The sequence below is a fragment of the Alexandromys fortis genome, unplaced genomic scaffold, assembly GCF_014885135.2.
Source record: "Alexandromys fortis isolate MF-2015 unplaced genomic scaffold, M_Fortis_MF-2015_v1.1 scaffold_39, whole genome shotgun sequence".
NCBI classification, from domain to species: domain Eukaryota; kingdom Metazoa; phylum Chordata; class Mammalia; order Rodentia; family Cricetidae; genus Alexandromys; species Alexandromys fortis.
In genome coordinates this window covers 10,416,757-10,436,841 of record NW_026067918.1, presented here as the reverse complement: position 1 = coordinate 10,436,841, position 20,085 = coordinate 10,416,757, and the positions used below count along the sequence as shown (strand labels likewise).

The 20,085-nt window shown below is 44.9% G+C and overlaps 1 protein-coding gene across 5 annotated transcripts in view; it reads right to left on the bottom strand.

Annotated features, from left to right (window-relative positions):
* Positions 1-20,085, bottom strand: part of Tnrc6c (trinucleotide repeat containing adaptor 6C) — a 120,282-nt gene that overhangs the window by 41,851 nt on the left and 58,346 nt on the right. For all 5 annotated transcript variants that reach the window (XM_050140523.1, XM_050140525.1, XM_050140528.1 and 2 more), the window contains exons 4-5: positions 12,088-12,414; positions 934-3,534 (exon numbers count right to left, since the gene is read on the bottom strand). In XM_050140523.1, coding sequence (XP_049996480.1) covers positions 934-3,534; positions 12,088-12,414 — 2,928 coding nt within the window. The remainder of the gene's footprint in view (positions 1-933; positions 3,535-12,087; positions 12,415-20,085) is intronic.

Here is a 20,085-nt window from a genome sequence, read left to right as displayed (position 1 = left end):
CAGAGTGCACCTGGATTACCTATGCTTTCACATGAGCTCTTGTTCTCTTAAAACCACTCGAGCTGCCTATGGCTCTGGGTGGATTACCCCAGTATCTTCTTTTCCACTTACACAGAGCAGAAACTTCAGACACAAATCTTAGTCTGATTTGAAATTTGTCTTTCAAGTGAAATAAAAATACGACTTGGATAATGACTCAAGTTTTACAAATATTGTTTCATTTTCAGTGACGACCTTTAAAACTATTAGTGAAGCTTTTAATGGTTTTGCAGAACCATTAAACCAGATTCTCTGGGACTGACAGCCCATCCCATGAAGCGCCAAGACAATTTCAGGAAAGCCAAGGCTGAGAACAAAAAGAAACACTAGTGTAAGGGGTCTGGGGCTTCACTGAAGAGGACTATGCTTCTTTTCTGCTGGCCCTGTCGTGTGAAGGTTAGATTACGGTATGGAGTAGACCCACACAGCACAGGGAAGAATGAGCTTGTACCTGTACTAAGATCAAGTAAAGCTTCAACGACTGGGCAAAAGTCAAAGAAATGCACAGAACAATGAACAAGGGATTTAGACAAAAAGACTATAGCTGTACAGCAGAAAGATCTCAAAGCTGCTTCTATAAAAAAAAAAGGGGGGGGGGGGATGTCAACTGCCCAATAATGGTGTCATTATTGATAAAGAACCCAGACAGAGTATAGCACAGCAAAATAAAATTAGCCTGTGATTGCTGGATGGGTGCTAAAAAGGGCCAAACTGGCTGGAAACACTGGCCATACTGAGCATACCCAGTGCTTCTTTTCTTGGAAGCTACCGAAGGATCTTGCTTCATTTGTTCACTTGAAAACAGTTACACTGCATAGTCATTTCCTATGAAAAGTATCAGTCCAAGGATTCACACACAGACACACAGTACACACCAGAGGGCCCCCAGATTACCTGGCCCAAGCAGTGGTGACCGATTCAGCTGAGTGCCAGCCTGGTGTGAAGGCGGCGTCTCGGTTTGGTGTGTGGTGCTGCTCGAAGTGGGGGTCGTGGGGGTGACAGGGGTTGTGGTACTGCTCTGGATGACTGGATTGTTTCTGTCCCACATGTTTACAGTTTTATTGTTGTAGGTGCTTGGGTCCCCCCAAGCTGAGGTACCATCATCAATTTCCATTTTGCGTCGGATGGATGGTGGGGAAGGCTCCTCCCAGCCAGTTGCCTCACAGCTGTCCTTCTGCTTGACTGGCAGTGGCCCCCCAATCCACCCTGTCCCTGTCTGCTTAACAGAAGCAGCTCCTCCCCAGTTACTCACATTGTTGTCTTGGGGTTTGTGAGCCCAGTTCTGCTGGGGACCAGGCTTGAGAGACTCCCCCCAATTTGTACCAGGATTCACCTTAGCGTTTGTGCCACTGCCCCAGCCACTGGTCCCAGATCTTGTGGCATCATTCCAACCAGATCCTGACCTATTACCATCAGCATCCCATCCAGATCCATTTTTCTTCCCATCCCCTAGATGTCCAAGAACAGATGATGAATCTGCCCAGTCGCCTGCTCCTGCACTCCAGGCTGGGTTTGCTCTTTGTCCATCTCCCCAGTTTTGGGATTTGGGTTTCTGAGGCTCACCCCAGGAGGGTGACTTGTCCTCTTGGTTTACGGTCCCACTCCAAGCATGGCCACTCTTGGTGGCAGCAGCATTGTTAACAGCAGTAGAGCTTATCGAGTCCCCCCAAACTCCTGGGCCACTTGGCGCTTTGTTGTTGCTGTCTCCCCAGCTCGTGTTTGCTGGCACGGCGGCAGGTGGTGAGCTGACCCACCCCGATACTGAAGAGGTATTTGTACTGTTCATGATGGACCCATCACTCTTCCCCCCTGAGTTTGAAGGCTGAGTAGCTGCATTACCCCAGGCCTCTGTCCCATTGTCATTTTTCCTTTCAGACCTAGGGGACTCTTCAAATTCCCAGGCAGTGTTTTGCTTTACAGGAGTCTGTCCCCATCCAGTATTAGACAGAACTCTTGGGTCAAGATCGTTCCTTGGCAACTGGATGTGCCCTTGGTCTAGAACCCCCTTGTCTCGCCTCCTGCTCTCTCCCGTTCCTTCCCTCCCAGTGCTTCCTTCATTGTGACTGCCAGACCCATCGCTACTTCCTTCACTTGCTGTAGTTCCAGAAGATGTAGCTTTGGCCCATGAGCTCATGTGTTCACTGCCAGGCTGCAAGGCAGGTGTCTGGCTGGCAGCACTGGGACTATCCCACCCTGTTGATCCTTTCCCGTTGATGTCACTACTGGAATGCTGGTTTGGGGGCTTCCCCCACTCCCCATTCACACCATTAGAAGAGCTTCGGCTGGGGTGGCCCCAAGCTCCTGAATGGATATTACCAATGCCATTGTTGCCACTGCCCCTTCCCCAGGCAAGGATACCAGGACCTGTAGGAGGTCCCGAGTCCCAGGCATTCCCTCCATTCCCTTCCTTTTGCACAGCACTGCTGGATCCATTCTGTTTAGCACTTAATGCTGAGTTCACAGTGTCTCCATTCCCCTGATTGAACCCAGAACTGTTATTTCCTGTGGCAGGATTACCAGGGGACAGTCCCCACACAGAACTGCCCATTCCTTCCCCACCACTTCCACTGCCTTGAGAGACCGATGATCCGTTAGCACCAGGAAGGCCTTGCAAATGGGGCGGGATGATGGCGCCCAGACCAACAGCCATGCCCCAGTTTGGCAGTCCGTTTGTCTGCATTGCATTGATAGGGTTTGGTGAAGAGTTCATGGGGTTAGTGTTATTTGGTCCATCAGTGTTAAGGTTCTGAGGTTGTACGCTGAAAGACACATTCTGAGAAGTGGACGTCTGTGGTTCTGTGCTCTCTTGGGGCAGCAAGTTTCCCCAGGCACCTAGGGTGCCCACTGGGTTCCCATTCTGGCTGCCCATATTCTGACCTATGGCACTGACTGGACTGCAAATACTGGAAGGGTTGCCTGTTGCCACAGTTCCTTCATGCCCGAGTACAGGCCAGGCAGCTGGGTTGGCATTAGGATTAAGGTTGAGATTAATGCCCGCATTGGAGTTGGAAGCACCCCAACAATTTTGACTTCTCCCATCTCCAATCATGTTGTCCATTTTTCCATCTCCACCACCAACAGAGCAGTGAGTCAGGCCAGAGCTGGAGCCTGTGGCTACACCCCACACTCTGGCCACACCTCCATTCCCGTTGGTTCCACCTGCCCCAAGGGCACTCTGATTAGAAGAGCTTTGGACGAGTGCACCATTGGTGCCATTATTGCCATTTGTCTTCTTGGGATGTCCTGTGAAGCTGCCCTGGGCGCTCCCTGTAGCCATGCTACTGTTCTCTGAGCCACAGTTGGAGGCAGAGTCAGTGTCTGTAGGACATTCTGAGGCAGATTCAGTCTCCGTTACTGGGATGGACGGCCACACCTCCTGGTCAGTCCTGTCTATTGTCACTTTATCCCAGCTGCAGTTGGCTTCACTTCTGTACGTGGGCTGCTGTCCCCAGTGGGAATTTTCATAATGCTCTGCCAATCCACTATGACCAAGATCTGAAAAAAGATGAAATCAAACTCAAAATTATATTTTCCTACCATTTGCCAATGAATCAACTAAGAACTCTAAAAACTAGCTCTGGGAAGAAATTTTTTTTTTCTTTTTTAAAATCTCAAGTTCTCAATCCTAAATGACAAATGCCAAAACAACAACTGCCTCCCCCCCACCCCCCCCCAAAAAAATGAAGACACAAAAACTCCCAAAAGCCTTAAAGGGGCTCAGTGGTAGAGCCCCACAAAAAAAAAAAAAAACTCTAAAACAAACTAATAAACAAACAAACCCTTAAGACTTCGTATGTTTTCTTAACAGCTATAGTGATGACATTATGCTGACTGGACTAAATGAACAAGAAGTAACAACTAAAACTCAAGGATTGTTTAACTCAGCTAATTCTTAGGATTCAATAGTGGTTGAGGCTTGCAGAGGTGTCCTTATAAGGTAAAGGGTAGGTGGGTAGGTAAGTTACTGCACCTGGTCCCTACCACTACCAAGAAAGGGTTAGTGGGTTAATCTGGATTTGAGAGACAGCATAAACCTCATTTGGGCAAGTCACATAGACCAAGTGACTTGGAAAGCTGCTAGCTTTGTGTGGGGCCTGGAACAGGAGAAGCTCTTTAACAGGTCCAGGCTGCTGTGCAGGCTGCTCTAAAACTTGGACCATATGATCCAGCAGACTTGATGGTAGTACCTGGGCTATCAGTGGCTGATAGGGATGCTATGTGGGCCTTTGGCAGCCCCTATAGGTGAAACACAGAAGAGACCTTTGGGATTTTGGAGCAAGGCTCCACCATCATCTCCAGCCAATCATTCTCTATTTTCCCCTTCCTTCCTTCCTTCCTTCCTTCCTTCCTTCCTTCCTTCCTTCCTTCCTTCCTTCCTTCCTTCCTTCCTTCGTCTGTCTGTCTGTCTGTCTGTCTGTCTGTCTGTCTGTCTGTACTGGAACTCACTTTGTAGACTAAGCTGGCCTCAAACTCACTGAGATCCGCCTGCCTCTGCCGTCCGAGTGCTGGGATTAAAGGGGTGCGCCACCACCACCCGGCTCATTCTCCATTTTAAAGACAGTCTTGGCTGGGGCGGTGGTGGCGCATGCCTTTAATCCCAGCACTCAGGAGGCAGAGGCAGGCGGATCTCTGTGAGTTCGAGACCAGTCTGCTCTACAAGACCTAGTTTTAGGACAGGCTCTAAAGCTACAGAGAAACCCTGTCTTGAAAAAACCAAAAAAAAAAAAAAAAAAAAAAAAAAAAATATTAAAAAAAAAAAAAAAAAAAAAAAAAAAAAAAAAAAAAAAAAAAGACACTCTTGGCCTGCTATTGGGTCTTAGTGGAAATGGAACGTCTGACCATGTGCCACCAAGTTACTATGTGACTTGAGCTGCCCATTATGAGCTGGGTATTATCTGACCCACTAAGTCAGAAAGTAGATGTGCACAGCAGCAATCCATCATCAAATGGAAGAGATATATACATGATTGAGTCCCAGCACGTCCTGAAGGCACCAGCAAGTTGCATAAGAACCATATGCCCAAATGCCTATGGTTTCTATTCTGGTTATAATGCTGCCAAGCATGTACCTATAGCCTCATGGGGTGTTCCCTATGACTGGTTGATTAAACAAGAGAAACTGGTTTATTATGGTTCTGCATCTCATGCAGGAACCACTCATAAGTGAACAGCTGCATCATTACAACCATGAAAAACGGGAAATTTTCACAGTGGGCGGAACTTCAGCAGTGCACACAGTCATGCATTTTGTTTGGAAGGAGAAATGACAACATGTGCAATTGTTCACTGATTCATGGTGGCAGGATGGTCAGGGACTTGAAAAGGGCATGATTGGAAAATTGGTGAGACAAATATCTGGGGAAGAAGTATGTAGCTGGATTTCTTTAAACAGGTGAAGGAACATGAAGATACTGTGTCCCATGTAAGTGCTGATCCAGAGCAGAGGAGTTCAGTAGTCAAGTAGATAGAAAGAGTTGTTCTGTGGACAGCGAGCCTCTTTCCTCAGTCATCGCGTCACTGCCCAATGGGCTCATGAACAAAGTGGCCATGATGGCAGAGGTGAGGACTATGCTTGACAACATAGACTTCCACTCACAAAAGCTAATCTGGCTATAGCTGTTGCTGAGTGTCAACAGCTGAACCCAACACTGAGCCCCAGATATGACACCATTCCTCAGAGCTATCAGCAGCAAGCTGGGAGGGCGGGGCAGGTTGACCACACTGGACCACTTCCTTTGTGGAAAGGAAAACACTTTTGTCCTCACTGGAATAGAGAGCTATTCTAGTCATGGATTTGCCTTTCCTGCACACAATGCCTCTGCTGAAACTACCATTGTGGGCTTATAGAATGTCTGATCCTCTGAGATGGTATTCCACACAGTATTGCTTCTGACCAAGGAATTCATTTCACAGTCAGAGAAGTGCCCACAATCATGGAATCCACTGGTCTTACCATGTTCCTTACCATTCTAAAGCAGCTGGCCTGATAGAAAGATGGAACGGCCTTTTGAAGACACAGTTATAGCACCAATTAAGTGGCAGCAGCCCGAGTATATGCTTTGAATCAGCATCCAATATAAAGTGTGGTTTCTCTCATAGCCAGGATCACAGACTCAGGAATCAAGGGGTGGAAATGAGAATAGTCACATTCACTATCCCCGCTAATGACCTACTAGGGAAATTTTAACTTCCTGTTTTCATGACCTTAAATTCTGCTAATCCAGAAGTTTTGGTTCCAGAGAAGGGAGTACTCCTGTCAAAAGATACAGCAAATATTCCATTGAACTGGAAGCTGAGACATCCCTCTGGCCACTTTAGACTTCTGATTTGTTTAAGTCAACAGGGTAAGAAAGGAGTAACAGTGTCAGGAGGGGTGATTGATTCAGATTACCATGGGGAAAGTAGATTGCATCTCTATAAAGGAGGCAAGAAAGATTATGTCTGAAGTTCATGAGATCCTTTGGAGAGTCTCTTAGTGCTACCATGCCCTGTGATTAAAGTCAATGGAAACTAGAAACAACCCAGCAGGATGACAAAGGGCACAAGCTGTGAGACAATCCTGTCACTTTTATTATCTCTAACAAAATGCTGATTGGCCAGTAGCCAGGCAGAAGTATAGGCAGGCGACCAGGCAGGAAGTAGAGACAGGGCAATGAGAACAAGAGAATTCTGGGAAGAGCAAAGAGTCAGTCTGCAGCCATCACTCAGTTGCAGAGGCCAATCAGTTTATAATTAATGTAGGCCAATCAGTTTATAATTAATGTAGGCCTCTGTGTGTTTATTTGGGACTAAACGAATGTGGGACCTGGTGGGACAGAAAACTCGGTCAGCAGGCAAACACCTGTCAGGAATAAAGGTATAGTCACTCTTCCAGGGAAAGAACCAAGACCTGCTGAGGTGCCTGCTGAAGGTAGTGGAAATACACAACAGGTAGTGGAGGAAGGAAGCTATAAATATCAGTTAAGGCTATGCGACAAGTTGCAAAAATGAGGATTATAGTTGACATGAATGTTTCTGTCATATTTTAAGAATGTGTTTATGTAGATAATTGTGTTTTCTTTTTTCAATTTCTTCCTTCCTTTTTTTCTTTTTCCCCCTGGTTTTTCAAGACACAGTTTCTCTGTGTAACAGCTATGGCTGTCCTGGAACTCACTCTGTAGATCAGGTTGGTCTGGAACTCACAGAGATCCGCCTGCCTCTACCTCCTAAGTGCTGGGATTATAGATGTATGCTACCACTGCCCGGCCCTTTCCTCAGTTTCTTTATCATGCAATGTAACATCAATTAAGAAAGTATCAGTAGTTATCATATTCAAGTTTTCTAAAAGAATTTTCTGGAGCTAGTGATCGCTTAGTGGTTAAGAGCATTGACTGCACTTTCAGAGGACCCAAGTTCAATTCTCAGCACCCACAACTGTTTGTAACTTCAGCTCCAGGCAACCCAACACCCTCACACAGACATACATGCAGGCAAAACACCAATGAGCAAAAAATAAAAATAAGCTATTAAAAAAAAATAATGTTCTTCAAGGGACATTGCCACATTTACTAAAATTTCTAATGTGTTTGTACAAAGGATAGTTAAATCACATGAGGCCTAATTATGGCCTGGTTAAATATATAACGTGATTGTACATGAGATAGTTATATCATTTTAGGCCTAATTATTACAGTTATTGTTTTCATTTGGAAATAAAGAATGGCATGAGATATGATGATTATGTGTTAGGCTGACAAAGGGTGTACTTGGGATAGCTATTCTTGGTTGTTGACTACATCTGGAATTAACTAAAACTCAAGCAGGTGGGAAGGTGGGTATACCTGGAAGAGACTTTTTCTTTTCTTTTCTATTCTTTCTTCTTTTTTTTTTCCCCCCTTGGTTTTTCGAGGCAGGGTTTCTCTGTGGCTTTGGAGCCTGTTCTGGAACTTGCTCTTGTAGACCAGGCTGGTCTCGAACTCACAGAGATCCGCCTACCTTTGCCTCCCAAGTGCTGGGATTAAAGGTGTGCGCCACCACCGCCCGGCTCTTTTTTGGTTTCTTGAGACAAAGTATCTCTGTGTAGCCCTGGATGTCCTAAAACTCACTCTGTAAACCAGGCTGTCCTCAAACTCAAAGGTCCTCCTACCACTGCCTCCTAAACTCTGAGATTAAAGGCAAGTACCACCACACCTGACTGAGGGGCATTTTCTCAATGGAAACATCTGAAGTGGGAAGAGACACTTTTCATCTGGATCTTCTCAAGTGCAGCTCTCCACCTTTAATCTGGGCTGCACCGTCTGCAGCAGCCTATATAAAGGACATGGCAGAAACAAGTGTTTTGTTTTGGTGTACTCTTTAACTACTTGCTCTCTCTAGCAAGTCCATTCCTTCCCTGGCATAAGCTCACTTCTCTGGAATTCTGGTGTATACTGAAGACCAGCTGAGACATGTAGCTTCATAGACTGAACAACTGCTGGATTCCTGGACCTTCCACTGATAAATAGCCACTGCTGGTCTAGGTTCTAAAAAATCCCATTAATAATTTTCCTTCTGTACATTCTGGTCTTCTAGAGAGCCCTGACTACACACTCTCCTCATTTTGATGGGGCTCAGGAAGAGTTAAGGCTGCATGTGAATAACTACCATAGTCACGGAAAAGAACATGCTGTGGTCACATCGACCTGTGAAAATAGACAGCTTTGTTGCCTGACACAAAGTAATACAACTGGGAGTGGTGGGACACTCGGGATCCCAGCACCTGGTCCTTGGGTACTTCAGGTTGTCCTGTGCAGCACAAGAACGTTTTTCTATTTTTGTTTTTTAAGATTATATATATATATATATATATATATACACACATATAATTTAAAGATATATCAAATGCATATAATAAAATATATAATATATATAAATCTTAAAAAAACAAAAATAGAAATATGTATATCTCGTATATATGTATGTGTATATATATATACACACACACACACATATATGTCCTGCATGTGTATATGTATACCACATATGTGCCTGGTACCTATGGAGGGTGTCTGAGCCTCTGAAACTAGAATTATAGATGGCTGTGATTGGCCATGTGGGTGCTGGGAATCTAACTCCAGTCCTCTGCAAGAGCAAGTGCTCTTAAGCACTGAGCCATCTCTGCAGCCACACTTGGAGTACCAAAGACTCCATCTATTTGATGTACAGTAGGTCTGAGAGAGTTGACAAGTGAGATTCTTCACGTCTTTATGACATCACACATCTATCAGCACTCTAAAGAATTTCCATATACACCGGCTTAAATGAATCCCACGAACAAACCTAAACCTTGTCCATCTTGTAAGAGAAGGGAGGAGTGAGGGATATAGGGTGACTGAGGTCTGGGACCCTTAAGTACTGAGGAACCAAAACACATGCTTTGAAAGAAGATTTTCTTGCTACCTACCACATACTCTATTACCAATATAACTTCCCTTAAAAAACAGAAAGATAAATGAGGTTCAAGTGTAATGCTAAGTTATCTTTTCTTCTTGTGTTTAAATGGCTTATGTTCTATAAATAGGAGTCTCTATAAAAATCTAAGCAATACAACTGTCCTAAGTGATTAAGTCAAAAAGGAATAATAACAGCAGGAAGGAAAAAGCTTTCCTCTTTTTAAATATCTAAATGTTACCATATGAGGATAAAATTTTCTAGGCAAAGTAGTTAATACCGACCTCACAAAAGCTACAGTAAGCAAAGTTTTAATTAAGTATCAAATTAATCTGACAGGAAAGCAAGGACAGTGTGTTGAATGCACTGACAGGAAAAGCATCTGTTCTTTATCACCACAGGTCTTCTAAGTGAGATCACAAAGTAACAACCGCAAATAGTAGAAAGCAGTCCCTGGTGGTTTCAACAGCTGACAGTCTCTGTTCCTTAATATCTACTGAGAGCACGGATTCTTTGCTATCTGGTTTTCAGGGACAGGGTAAATGTCACAGCTGTTTACAGCTTGAGACCCTCCCCCCTCTAACATGTATACATTTTACATTTCATGTAAAAACCTATGGGTGAAAGCACTTTGTGTTCCCAATTCCACTGAGGGCAGACAGAAGAGAAGAAAACAGAAGAGGGATTAAGCTTTGATGCAAGTAGAGAACTTCTGAATACACTGGAATGTACTAACACAACTAACCTAGGTTTGGCTTTAGTAAATCATTTGAACCATGAAAAGAGAAGCTCCTAGTCACAGTATGTTACATACAAGTCACAGAGGTGAGAAAGCATGACCGATTGCACTATGTGTCACCTGGAGTAAATAAGACTGAGAGTTAAAAAAAATACTTCATAACTGCCTCGAAGATGGGTCTGTGCTCACAATACACCTCAGTCTCAGCAGTCCTGCTACACGGCTGTCATTTCCATTTGCTGACACCTGTTACAGGCAACATGATACAGAGTGTGAAACTGAAACCATCTACCAGGAGGAAGCAGGAACCTTTCCACCTGATAGGAGTCCCAAGTGCCAGGAGTATAAGTGACATGGCAGCTATGGTCTGGAAGGAGAATCTGGCCTGACTGCCATACTGTACCCACAGCCGGTCATCTCCAATTCTTGTGGTTACTCTACAACACCATGTCATCTAGCAACACCCGCTTTGGACAACTCAACTTCTGTGGACTAGAATGTGAGTTAGAAAGGAAAGGGAACACTCTAGAGAGCAGAGCCCTCCTTTCAGAAGAGTGAAGGACTAGCTCAGCTGGTGACATTACCAGTACTTCTAGGTTTTGACCCACAGTCAAGAAACTGCTTGGCCCTCATAGGTTAGAACATTGTTGGGAGGAGGAAACAGAATAGAATTCTGGGCGGAAGAGGAAGTGAGGTTAGACTCTGCGCTGCTTCCAGAGAGACCGGACAGCCGCCATGCTCTGCTCTCCCAGGCAGCTGCAACCCACGATGGACTTAGGCTAGAATCTTCCCGGTAAGCGCACCTTGGGGTGCTTACACACATCATTAGAAATGGGCTAGTCCAGGTGCGAGAATTAGCCTGTAAGGGCTAGAGTTCAGGGGCCAAGCAGTTCTTAAATGAACACAGTTTGTGTGTTGTTATTTCGGGCATGAGCTAGCCAAGCGGCCGGGGTGTTGGGGATGCAGCCCCGCCGCNGGGGCCAAGCAGTTCTTAAATGAACACAGTTTGTGTGTTGTTATTTCGGGCATGAGCTAGCCAAGCGGCCGGGGTGTTGGGGATGCAGCCCCGCCGCTCCTATTTCAACAAGAGGTGAGACTCTTAATAACTCATCAGCAGAAGATGCAAGTCATGCAGCTCAGGGTTGTGCACTGCAGATGGGCACAAGACAGTTCCAAAAGGAGCGATGGAGACAAGGAACAATAAGCTCTGAACAGAGGGAGACAGTGAAAGGGTGGCCCTTTGCACGGAGCTCTAGGGAAAAATAAGCACGGGCTCTCTGTGAGGTGACTAGGACAGAAAGCAGGCCGTGGAGGGACAGGTGCTGATCAGACATAGCTGTGGTGGCAGAAAGACAGGGAGCACGTTAGGAACATGACAGGTATCTGAGGGAGCTGCTGAGTCAGTGAAGTGGTAGGAAGATCCAGTTGGCAGTACTGCCAGACACTGCTGGGGAGAAGACAGAATGAGAAATGAAGAAGTTTGTCTGGGAGTCAAGAGCCAATTTCTCATTTATATTCATTATACAGATTGATCCCATTTTCACACATTTCTTTCATTCATAAAGTGAGTTATACCCTAAATCCATACACATACACAAACATATACACAGTGTGTGTATACATGTGTATTATGTGGTGACAACACAAATATCTATCTAGATATGTTTCTTGCCTTGTTTGTGTGAATCTATATATTTATAACATCTTTCAAGCCAAGGGTCTCACTCTATTGCCCAGGCTAGCCTCACTAGGACAGCTCAGCCTGAGCAGTGGAGACCATAGACACATGGAAAGAAAGCCTCAGTACTGGCAAGCAGTGCAGGAGCCAAGTAAGTGTGAGGCCCTGTCTATCCCTAACACTGAAGAAGAAGGAAAAAAGCCCCATTCTTCACAGTTCTTACCTGGTTGGAGTTTGCTGGGATGCAGCTGTGTTCCAGCTCCAGGGAGGGGAGGAGGGCTTGCTCCTGAAGGTCCAGCAGCCTGTGCTGGGCTCACACTGGCCAGAGTCCCTGTAGGCAATGGCTGGCCTCTCTTTAACAGCTGCTTCTGTTCTTGCTGGCGAAAGCGTGGAGGCACCTCCCGAGGCAGGTAGCGGGATGCAGCTGTCTGCTGGCCACAGGCAGATGCACGTTTGCCATTGTTGCTGCTAGAAATAGTGCTGGTGGAAGTACTGGTACTGGTACCGGCAGGTTGGGGCTGGCTTGAACAGCTCTTAGTAAGTTCTGGCACTGAAAAGATCCAAAGGAGAAAAAAAAAAAAAATGACCCAAAGGTTTAGTAACCTCTTAAAACTCAAACAAACAAACAAAAAACCCCACAGCTCCCAAGGATGCTCTTGCTGAGTGCATCTCTAAGTCACCTACCCCTGTGACTTCTGATAATAACAATACAATACTCTGCATCTTGGGTTATGTCAATGACTAGAGTGAGTACTATGGAGTCTCAGAGTGGGCATTTATGGAGACATACCTGCAACACTACAGACTTGATAACAAGGATATAGGTGACATGTTTTACCAACACTAACAAGCATGTCAATGAAAAAGACAATGTGTGTCAGGTACAAAAAAAAATCTAACCCTCAATACTCAGACCTACCTTCATCTTGAATGTGAACTATTATCCAGAATTTATAGACGGAAAGTTTCCATGTACTTAATTTTTGACTGTCTTTCCTTCTATGTCTGAATAAAAACTTTGTACAAATGAATAGAAACAATTCTGGAAATCTTTCTATTTTATGTGCTGAAGTGTTTTGTCTCTATGTGCAGCAATGTGTGTGCCTGGTGCCCATAGACGCCAGAAGAAGGTGTCAGATCCCCTGGAACCGGAATTATAGGTAGTTGTGTGCTGCTATGTGGGTTTTGGGAATGGAATCTGGGTCCTTTGGAAGAGTAGCCAATGTGCTTGACAGCACAAGGATCTGTAAGCTAGTTTTCCTTCCACCAGCAACTCCAGTTAGCCCGAGTCTGGTCCGCCAGCCTGGACTTTATTGTACACTAGGTTACCATTACCATTCAGGGCCTTTCCTATCTTTCTGTTCCTTGTGCCTATCAAGAAAGCCACTGACTCTTTTTATACTGACTCATACTAAGTAAAACTCTCTGAGTCCCCTCCCCACTTCTCTTTTCTTCTAGACAGGGTCCTGGAACTTGCTTTGGACACCAGGCTGGCCTCAAACTCACAGAGATCTCCTGCCTCTGACTCCTGAGTGCTGGGATTAAAGGCGTGTGCCACTATGCCCAGCTTTAGGGTGACCTTTCTAGAGCAAATTCCAGTCCTCAGTGCTTCCTGTTAATCCTGTGTTCCTGTGTCAACAATTCACCCAAGGTCTTTCACTTCCAAGCCTCTAATGCATTATTACTCTGCCTTAGCCCCTCATTCCCGGAAGACAAATGTGACTTTCATATGCAGAAAGAATAGAAACATTCGGGAAAAGCTTCCTGGATTTTTGGCACTACACAAACACCACCATCACACTGCTCTTTGTGCTTCACATCTGCCAGCTCTACTCTAGGACTAAGACTGTGCGGTTCATCCCTCAAATGCTCACACCACAGAGAGGCACTGTTTATTTTCTTCTTTCTTCGTGGCATGTGCGTACCTGGTGGGCCTCAGGATCATTGGCTGGGCTGGGAAAAGAGAAGCAAGATGGATGCCCTGAATTTGCCACCCAAGACTTTCTTCAGAGCACAATCAAAAAACTAAAGATTGGGTCTTAGATTAACCTGTTTTACAGATGTTTACATTTATTCCTGCTTTAATATGGCAGATACCAAGAATTTAACAGTCACTCACGTTCCCACAGAGGGTGGAAAAATGCACATTTCTTCAACATCCTTTGAGAACCACCCTTCTCCCTGGATCCCAGTTCTTCCAGCTTCCTTCCAATCTCTCTCCTCCGTGAAGCCAGAGACAGTCTTGGAGAGTCTGTGTAAGCTGCCTCTTCCTGCTCCTAATTTCCCATCTTCCCTGTCCTCCTTTTTGGTTTGTGATGTTTTTGTTTGTCCACGGAGGCCACACTGCGCAAGGTGAAAATGACTTCCTGTGCTTAAACCCAATGCCACCTTCTTTTTTTTAAAAATATTTATTTATTTATTTATTTATTTATTTATTTATTTATTTATTTATTTATATTATGTATACAATATTCTTTCTGCGTGTATGCCTGAAGGCCAGAAGAGGGCACCATACCTCATTACAGATGGTTGTAAGCCACAATGTGGTTGCTGGGAATTGAACTCAGGACCTTTGGAAGAGCAGGCAATGCTCTTAACGGCTGAGCCATCTCTCCAGCCCCCCAATGCCACCTTCTGATTTGATGTTCTCACTTCTAGTCGTCAGGGCCAAGCCTTCTCCTGTGGTCACAGTGAGAGCCACAAAGATGACTAAGGCACTGACAACAGAGCCACTGAATGAGAACTAGAGTTGTGCTTTCAACTGCCGGTCCAGGTCTCTTCTATTATCCTAAGACCAAAGGAGTCAGGAAGATGACTCATCAGGTAAAGGGTCTTGCCACATAAACTTGGTGATATGAGTTCAATTCCTGGAGCCCATGTAAAAGGAGAAGGAGAAAATGGATCACACAAAATTCTCTGACCTCCACTTGAGGCTGTGTCAAACACACCCACCCATCCTATGCAATATCAACTAATTAATGAACTAGACCACAAAGTCAGGGCTATTTTTATTATTGTTAAACCTATTACAGGAAACAAAATTCATGTAAATCAGCCACTTTATTTTCAGTCTAAGCCACCAAAGTTTAAGACCTATGAATACAGAATATTCAGTTCTCCTTGGCTGGCATATCAAGTGTGTCTGATCCCCATGAATCCTCCTCTTGCCCTTGACAACTGCTATCTGGCAGGACAAAGACTGGTAGAAATTAAGAAGAATGCTTCTCACAGTTTTGAAGCATGGGAGGAAGAAACCAAAGTAATGAATAGGAGAGACCAATTATGGTCTCCTAACTCTAAACTAGTTACCACCCAGCCCTTCATAGGACAAGTTTGCTGTTTACTGCATAGGAACAGACACTATTTGTACTATTAGACTACACACAAGTCTTCTAGGAACAGACTGCAGCCATGCATCCAAGTTTACTGCACACACCTCATATCCTTTGCTGGTCAGAGTTCATCACCATGCAATGAAAAGGGGAGGTGGCACTTTTAATGGAGAAAGGCACAGGAAATAGCACGTTCCAGAAGCATTAGCTCCTTTCTGGAGACAGTACCTTCTCTCCATCACAGCAGTGAGCTCCAGCAACAAGAGTATAGTGATTATTTTATTTATGTTTTAATGAATAAAGCTTGCCTAAAGATCAGAAGGGCAAAGCTAAGCTACTAGAGGTCAGTCAGTGGTGGCACACACTTTTAATCCTAGGATTTGGGAGACAGAGGCAGAAGGTGGTTCAAGGCCACCCTGGGCGATATAAGATCAATGCAGAAACAAATCCAAGTGGTGGCTCACACCTTTAATCCCAACACTAGAGGGAATATAAAATGGGAGGAGAGAGAGGCTCGGTCTGCTTAGTCTGCAGTCACCCTGCCTTGGGTGCTTTGCTTTTTGGGTTGAACCCCAATATCTGACTCTGGGTTTTTATTATTTGTGCTACACAAGAGAGCCACATGCATCAGGCTGGTCAGAAGGAACTGCCTATCTCTTCCCTCTTCTTGGGTACTTTACACCAACAGACTTCACATTTTTGTTCTTCGCACTGCCCTAGGCCATCCAAGAGTGGGCACCCACACTCACATGGCCTCCTCTTTGAAACCCAAATACAACTCCAGTGTTGCTCCAGCCCTGACCTGGCTTTATCTTCAGCTATCAGCTGGACAGGGCCACTTGGAAGTCATCTATTTCCCTTCAAATGAAAATATCCACGAGTGGAGCACCAAGTCCCTGGGGATGAGTCAAGCGTCTCTCTATAGGAGAGCATTGAAGCATAACTTATGATTCCTTATCCCAATGAACCAACGACTGAGGAAATAAAGAACTGTAGCCACATGTGGCTACTAAATGCTACATGCACTAACTGCAATATGTTGTGCACGTAAGACACAGATTATCCTCAAGGCCAGGGGTGGTGGCATGGGCCTGTAATCTCAGCACAAGGGAGTGAAGGCGGAATGGTCAAGAGTTCAAAGTCATCTCAGCTGCACAGCAAGTGTAAGAACAGCCCGAACCACACACCCAGGCTCAAGAGAAACTCTGCTTCAGTCACCTGCATGGTGAGCTAAATGGAGTTTCTTCTCTTTCCTGAGGATCAAACTCAGAGCCTCACAGACGCTAAACAAATACTCTATCAATAAGGCAAACATTCAGCCCTTTGCATTATGCTTCTGTTAGACAGGAGCGATCCAAAAAATGGTGATGTGCTCCTTAAGAAGTCTGAGCAGGTTTCTCAGAAATATATGACACTTAATGATTTATTCTCTTAAAGGCTGAAACGACTCTGCACTACACAGTGAGTTACTAGCATGTTGTTTCACATATGGAAAAATGTCACCTAGAATATGTTCCACCAGCAAACAGATTGAGGCTCCTGACCCAGGTGCTAATTTTCAGAGAGTTTCCAACTGCCCGAGGGCTAACACCTTGGGCTGGTCATCTGGGACCCAAAGTAGTGAGGAGGCCAGCCAACAGTTCTGAACCGGGGCAAGCTCATCTGCTGGGCCTTTTTATGTGATATGCTGATCAAAGTCTCTCTGGTTTAAGCCACTATTTCTTGGCTCTCTGAAAGTACCTAGCCACATGGGGCTACATGCTTTTTTCCAGACCTAAATTTCTGATTCTATCCTTATCCCCAAGAAATAGGATGTCAAGACCACCCTCTTCTTCAAATAAATGAATCTAGGGTCACATTACAAAAGAATAGTTATAGGCTGGAGAGATGGCTCAGAGGTTAAGAGCATTGCCTGTTCTTCCAAAGGTCCTGAGTTCAATTCCCAGCAACCACATGGTGGCTCACAACCATCTGTAATGGGGTATGGTGCCCTCTTCTGGCCTGTACACATACACAAAGACAGAATATTGCATACATAATAAATAAATAAGTACAGTTATTTTAAAAAAAACTTTTAGTAGTCTAAAAAGTTTAGTTCCTCTGGGGAATCAGTAGTTCACATTTCTTAAGTGAGGGCGACACCTGCTGGCAACAGTCTCTGAAAACAATTTTTTAAGAAATAAGTTTTTGTTTTCTGTTAAGGAGTACAGCAGCAGTCACAACTGGCCAAGTAGCTCCAAAAACCCCACAGTGCCAAATCCTCCCACAGACCATGCTGCAATGAGTTAGAAACCCTTTCCAAACTGATAGTAGTCTCAGCATCTCTAAGAGCCCAAGGAACACAAATTGTGCCTTAGTCCTGGGGCCACTTAGCTTTGGTTCTAAACTTGGTGGGCAAAGCCTCTTCCAGCTCACACAACCCATGCTCACATTCTCTGGTCTTCATGTGGTTCCATCCTTCCTTCTGCTTCACTGTTGGACTTCTATGTTTTATGTCTAACCATTAGCATGGCTTCCAGCTTCCTGGCATTGCTGTGGCCTCAGAGACAAGATGGCACCTGCTGCCTAGTCTTTCCTTCCTAAGTGCCATGGCTGCAGGGAATTCAGTGTAGTGTGCTTGGTCAAACTACTGTCACTGTTTAAAACACAAATCTTCACAACCCATATTTTCATCGCCTTGTGGTCTTCAGAGGAAGAAGTGCTCACTTACACAAATATGAATTATTTATGCAATTGCTGGCCTAGGACTGTATGGAGGATGGCAGCTAGGGGGCTGTGTGTGATCCAGCAGACATGAGAAACAAGGTTTGGATGTATGTTCCCAATGCATTACTAATTACTGTGAAATGGCATTAAAATTAAGTTGAGTATTGCTCTCATTATAGTGGCTACTAGCAACGCGAATAACCTCATTCAAAGAAGATAGGGTGGGGACTGTTCTGTTAAAGCTGAGCAAGTGACACAGCACTAAAGGCCTAGAGGCCTTTCTGGACTCTTATCCACATCCATTTCCACCATGGCAGCAGATTGCAGACAACCAAGGAAGCAAGGGGCTTCTGAAAGCCTGCAGTGCTCTCCTGCCTCTCCTTTCCACAGTCATCCTCAATTGTGTGAACTCTGGGACAAACAGGGCTTACTCCATCTCAGACAGAAGCCCATAAACTTGGGTCCCAGGTGTTCTTCTAGGAAACAGATATGCTGAGTCCATAGGGCTGTTTGCATTATCTTTATTAAACTGCTAAACTGTGGGTAAAAAGCTAAAATCCCAGGAAATGTGCCATTAGAGGGAGCCCATGTCAAAGCACTGAAACAGTGAGAGAAGGCAAGGCTTTACAAAGTTCACACTCATGCATGCCACACACTCTGCTCTGCTAGTTCCTGGAGAGCTGTGCCAATCTTCTGTTTAAGTTCTGGAAAATGTCCTGCCAGCTCTCTTAGTGTGTGTGTGTCCTAATTTCTCCCCCTCTCATCCAGGCTTATTAAGTCTGGTCACCTTTTAGATTTCAGTTTAGCATTACCCAGATTCCTTCCAGTAGCTCTCCACCTACTCCAGATTTCCTTGCCCTCAGTTCTCAACCAACCCTGTAGCCACTGCAGTTAGATAGTGGGATTTACTTCCTTCCTCCTTAAGACACTTGGACCTACAAGGACAGTGTTGTTTTTGTTTGTTTGTTTGTTTGTTTTTCCCTCCTCTCTAAGCGTTGACTGTCCTAAAACTCTGTGTGTGGCCTTGAACTATAGAGATCTACCTGCTTCTGCCTCCCAAGTTGGGATTAAGTGTGTGTGTGTCACCATGCTTGTTCTCTTTTATTTTTAAAAGCAGATAACCTTCCAGTCCTTAAAGAGACAGAAATACTTAATGAAAAGATAACTGTAATTTTTTTCAGACAGAAAGTGTGACATAAGTAAATCACGGGATCCAGAAATTTTATTGCATTCACTTGCTTATATAGCCATCTCTCTACTAAAATATTTGAGAGAACAAGAAACTTACCTAGAACATTCAACAGGTCTTTCTAGTTAGTTAGCTCATGAGCTGACTAGTAAATTCCAGTAGCAGAAAGTGACTAATGCAAGCCTGCACTGTGTTAAGAATGTCATCATCCTCGTTAAGTCACCACAAGTCCAGAAAGAGGACAACGACAGAACAAACAGCACACAGTGCTGAGTCTTTAAAGATCAAGAGGCCATCTGAGAATCACAAATAAGTAATATAAAGGGAGACAGCTGATGGGAACAAACACACCTCGAAAAAGATACATAGATGGCAAATAAGGACATGAAAATAATGTTCAAAACTGTGCTGGAGGGCTGGAGAGATGGCTCAGAGGTAAAGAGCATTGCCTGCTCTTCCAAAGGTCCTGAGTTCAATTCCCGGCAACCACATGGTGGCTCACAACCATCTGGAATGAGGTCTGGTGCCCTCTTCTGGCCTGCAGGCATACACACAGAATATTGTATATATAATAAATAAATAAATATTAAAAAAAAAAAGACTGTGCTGGATAGTTTTATGTCGACCTGACACAAGCTAAAGTAATCTGAGAGGATGGAGCCTCAATTTTAAAAATGCCTTCATAAGGTCAGGCTGTGGGCAGTACTGTAGGGCACGTTCTTAATTAGTCACCGATGGGAAGACCCAGCCCATTGTGGGTGATGCCATCCCTGGGTGGTGGTCTTGGATTCTATAAGTAAGCAGGCTGAGCAAGCCATGAGGAAGAAGCTACTAAGCAACACTCCTCCATCCAGGTTCCTTCCCTGTTTGAGTTCCTGTCCTGTGTTCTTTCAATGATGAACAGTAATGTGGAAGTATAAGCCAAATAAACCCTCCCCCCCCCCCCCCCCCCCCCCCCCCCCCCCCCCCCCCCCCCCCCCCCCCCCCCGCCCTC